A 2,493-nucleotide genomic window follows, 5' to 3' on the forward strand; every position below is an offset into this window, starting at 1 on the left:
GGGGCGAAGAAGAAATGGGGGGTTCCCCGAATGGGGAGGCGGGGAGGGACCGGGGAGCGACTGGGCGGCCCTGGAGGTGATCCCAGGCTGCGGAGTCTGGGAACTTGGTCGCGGCGCAGCGGGTCCGGAGAGAACCCGAGAGTGAAGAGACGAGGGGCGGGTCCAGCGAAAAATCCAACGGTCCAGAGGGCAGGGGCAAGAGCCGAGGGGCCGGAGTGCGGCCCCGTGCGTCCTGACTTGGGGGGTCTTTTGGAGGAACAGGGACGTGGCGATGGTCATTGATGCAAGGGGCGGGGCCTCTGGCCTCCTCCTCACCCTGCCTCCTCCTCGCAGTGTAAACTGGAGTTGCTGGTGGGCAGCCCTGCTTCCTGCATGGAACTGGAGCTGTATGGTGTTGATGACAAGTTCTACAGCAAGCTGGATCAAGAGGATGCGCTGCTGGGCTCCTACCCTGTAGATGACGGCTGCCGCATCCACGTGAGGACTCTACCTGGGACACTTCCCCGCCCCACCATTCATTTGGCTATTCAACAGGCACTTGCTGGACTTTGCCCTCAGTCACACCCAAGATAGGTCCTGCCCCCGTGGAGCCTCCAGTGCAGAGAGACAAACCCATCATTAGACAGGGACAGCCTAGAGTGGTTTGGGCTGGGATCAGGAAATCCCAGGGGGCTGGGGCCACCCAGGAGAGGTGCCTGACCACCTGGGACAATCAGAGAGGGCTTCCTGGAGGAAGGGATGTCTGAGCTGAGGGATGAGGAAAGGGTGACTTAAGGGAAACAGGTGGAAAGGAGGGAGCAGGGGGTACAGAGGCCTAGAATGTCAGGTAGGTCACAGTGAGCGACCAGGCTGGACAGCTTGGGAGAAGCCAGAACACAGAGGACTTCTTTGTGCATCTGCTCACCACGTCCTTTCTGTCCTTTTTTTTTTGAGACAGTGTCTCACTCTGTCGCCCAGTCTGGAGTGGAGTGCAGTGGCACGATCTGGGCTCACTGCAACCTTCACCTTCTGGGTTCAAGTGATCCTCATGCCCCAGCCTCCCGAGTAGCTGGGATTACAGGCGCCCACCCAGCTAATTTTTGTATTTTTAGTAGAGATGGGTTTTCGCCATGTTGGCCAAGCTGGTCTGGAACTCCTGACCTCGAGTGATCAGCTCACCTTGGCCTACCAAAGTGCTGGGATTACAGGCGTGAGCCACCAAGCCCGGCCCCTTTCTGTCCTTATTCCCTCCCCACCTCACTCAGTCTGTAGCAGCCACATTGCTCTTTGCACATCCCAGGTGAGCCTGCCTCTGGATCCTCGACTTGAATGGTTCTTTTGTCATATGCCTGCATGCCTCACCCTTCCTTCCTGTCTTAAAGTGTCACCATTCTAGCGAAGCCTTCACTGGCCTCAGTGTTAATGTTCACCTCATTCTTTTCCCCTTCTTTGCTTTATTTTAGATTTTTGTGTTTACCAATGATTCTCCTCTGACACACTCTGGATTTCTCTCATCTGGTTTATTTACTCTTTGCCTCCCTGGATTCGATTGCCCTGAGGGCGGAAATTTTGATCACTGTAATTCACTGCTGTGTCCCCAGTACTTGGAACAGTGCCTGGGACAGGGAGGATAGTCCGTGAATCGTTTTTTGTTTTGTTTTGTTTGAGACAGAGTTTCCGGCCCTTGTTCCGCAGGCTGGAATCCAGTGGTGCGATCTCAGCTCACTACAACCTCTGCCTCCTGGGTTCAAGCTGTTCTCCTGCCTCAGCCTCCCTGCTGGGATTATCTGCGTGCACCACCACACCTGGCTAATTTTGTAATTTTGTATTTTAAGTAGAGACGGGGTCTTGAACTCCAGACCTCAAGTGATCCGCCCACCTTGGCCTCACAAAGTGCTGGGATTACAGGCGTGAGCCACCTCGCCCAGCCCTGTGAATCATTGCTGAATGATGAACAATCCATAAAGTAAGACCGCAAGGATAATGTAATTATCCCCATTTTGCAGAAGAGAAAACTTAGCTTCAGGATAGAATTTATTTATTTCTTTTTGAGATGGAGACTAGTCTAGTCTCCCAGGCTAGAGTGCAGCAGTGTGATCTTAACTCACTGCAACCGCCGCCTCCCCGGTTCAAGCGATTCTCCTGCCTCAGCCTCCTGAGTAGCTGGGATTACAGGTGCCCACCACTATGACCAGCTAATTTTTGTATTTTTATTAGAGATGGTGTTTGACCGTGTTAGTCAGGCTGGTCTCGAACTCCTGACCTCAGGTGATCCACCTGCATCGGCCTCCCGAAATGCTGGGATTACAGGCGTGAGGCACTGCGTCTCTTTAGTAGAGAGGGTTGAAGGGGTGGCCTGCCCCTCCACACCTGTGGGCATTTCTCATTAGGTGGAAGGAGAGACTTGAGAAAAGAAATGAGACACAGAGACAAAGTATAGAGAAAGAAAAAGTGGGCCCAGGGGACCGGTGCTCAGCATACAGAGGACCCACTCCGGCACTGGTCTCTGAGTTC

The 2,493-nt window shown here is 53.9% G+C and overlaps 1 protein-coding gene across 3 annotated transcripts in view; it reads left to right on the top strand.

Moving 5' to 3' along the window:
• Positions 1–2,493, top strand: part of TBCB (tubulin folding cofactor B) — a 13,526-nt gene that overhangs the window by 1,679 nt on the left and 9,354 nt on the right. The window contains exons 1-2 of one of the 3 annotated variants that reach the window (XM_011948634.1): positions 131–225; positions 334–477. The exons of 1 other annotated variant lie outside the window; for it this stretch is intronic. In XM_011948634.1, coding sequence (XP_011804024.1) covers positions 373–477 — 105 coding nt within the window. In that variant the 5' untranslated portion in view covers positions 131–225; positions 334–372. Of the gene's footprint in view, positions 1–130; positions 226–333; positions 478–2,493 lie in introns of those variants that run through there. One more of the 3 variants, XM_011948628.1, reaches the window with a different exon arrangement.

Source organism: Colobus angolensis, unplaced genomic scaffold, assembly GCF_000951035.1.
Source record: "Colobus angolensis palliatus isolate OR3802 unplaced genomic scaffold, Cang.pa_1.0 Scaffold107, whole genome shotgun sequence".
NCBI classification, from domain to species: Eukaryota; Metazoa; Chordata; class Mammalia; order Primates; family Cercopithecidae; genus Colobus; species Colobus angolensis.